Source organism: Mycetomoellerius zeteki, unplaced genomic scaffold (genome assembly GCF_001594055.1).
Source record: "Mycetomoellerius zeteki isolate Tzet28-1 unplaced genomic scaffold, Tzet1.0 scaffold228, whole genome shotgun sequence".
In the NCBI taxonomy this organism is placed as follows: domain Eukaryota; kingdom Metazoa; phylum Arthropoda; class Insecta; order Hymenoptera; family Formicidae; genus Mycetomoellerius; species Mycetomoellerius zeteki.
In genome coordinates, this window is record NW_017257203.1 from 414535 (window position 1) to 415465 (window position 931).

At 26.5% G+C, this 931-nt stretch overlaps 1 protein-coding gene across 1 annotated transcript in view; it reads left to right on the forward strand.

The window, feature by feature from the left end:
* Positions 1–477, forward strand: part of PIP5K59B (Phosphatidylinositol 4-phosphate 5-kinase 59B) — a 32396-nt gene extending 31919 nt beyond the window's left edge. Inside the window, 1 exon segment of the mRNA XM_018448970.1 lies at positions 224–477. Coding sequence (XP_018304472.1) covers positions 224–379 — 156 coding nt within the window. The 3' untranslated portion in view covers positions 380–477.
* Positions 478–931: the final 454 nt, after the last annotated feature.

Here is a 931-nt window from a genome sequence, read left to right on the forward strand (position 1 = left end):
TATATATATATATATAAATCTTATAATTCTAAAAATTGGTTTAACAGAAATCTTTCTTAATAATGATCGGAGATATCTCTACATGTTCTTAATTTGATTTAATTTAATTACATTTTATTTTTAACAAAATTTTTGAAAACATATTTGAAAACTCAAGAAAAATTATACACATATAGATAAACGAAAGTGATACAGTATATCTTTCTGTGTTCGTATCATTCAGAGACGAACCAGCCAAGGCGGGCAGCATCAATTGGAGCAAAGCACATCCTTTTCGTTGTATCGTCAAATCAGGACGAGCTTGAAACGCGGTAGCTTGAACCACGTTGCGATCATGAGGAATGTGCAAAGGGCATTAAACATTCATCGAGCATCATGACGCACGCAGAGTTCATCAGAATTAATTTAAATTGTTTCTTTGCAAATTTCTCTATCCAAGATTTTGCAAAACTAATGACTTCATTATAATGTAATATGTACATAAAATGCATCGATAGCATGAATCTTCAGTTGAAATATGTCGAATTATATAACATCACATGACGTTGAAAAATGAATTATTGATAATCTTATCATAAAGCTGATTAGATGAAAATAATGTTAAATGCAGAACGCATCGATTGAATATTAATTAGATATTTTAGTGATTTAATATTAATTTAATATAATCTATCTTTAATGTAATGTGATAAAAATGAAATATTATATGACGAATTTACAATTATTTTTGTTTTAAACTCTTTTTTATAAATAAATATAACAGTAATACAATTAAAAATGCATTGCTAATTTCAACAAAGTACAATTTAAAAAGTAAATACATTACTTTAAACTAAGAAGCGCCACTAACGGTCTGAACGTTAAAATTGAAGTTAAACTATTCTAAATTCATTTTAAATGAATTAATTTCAGAAATTATTTATGCGTACGA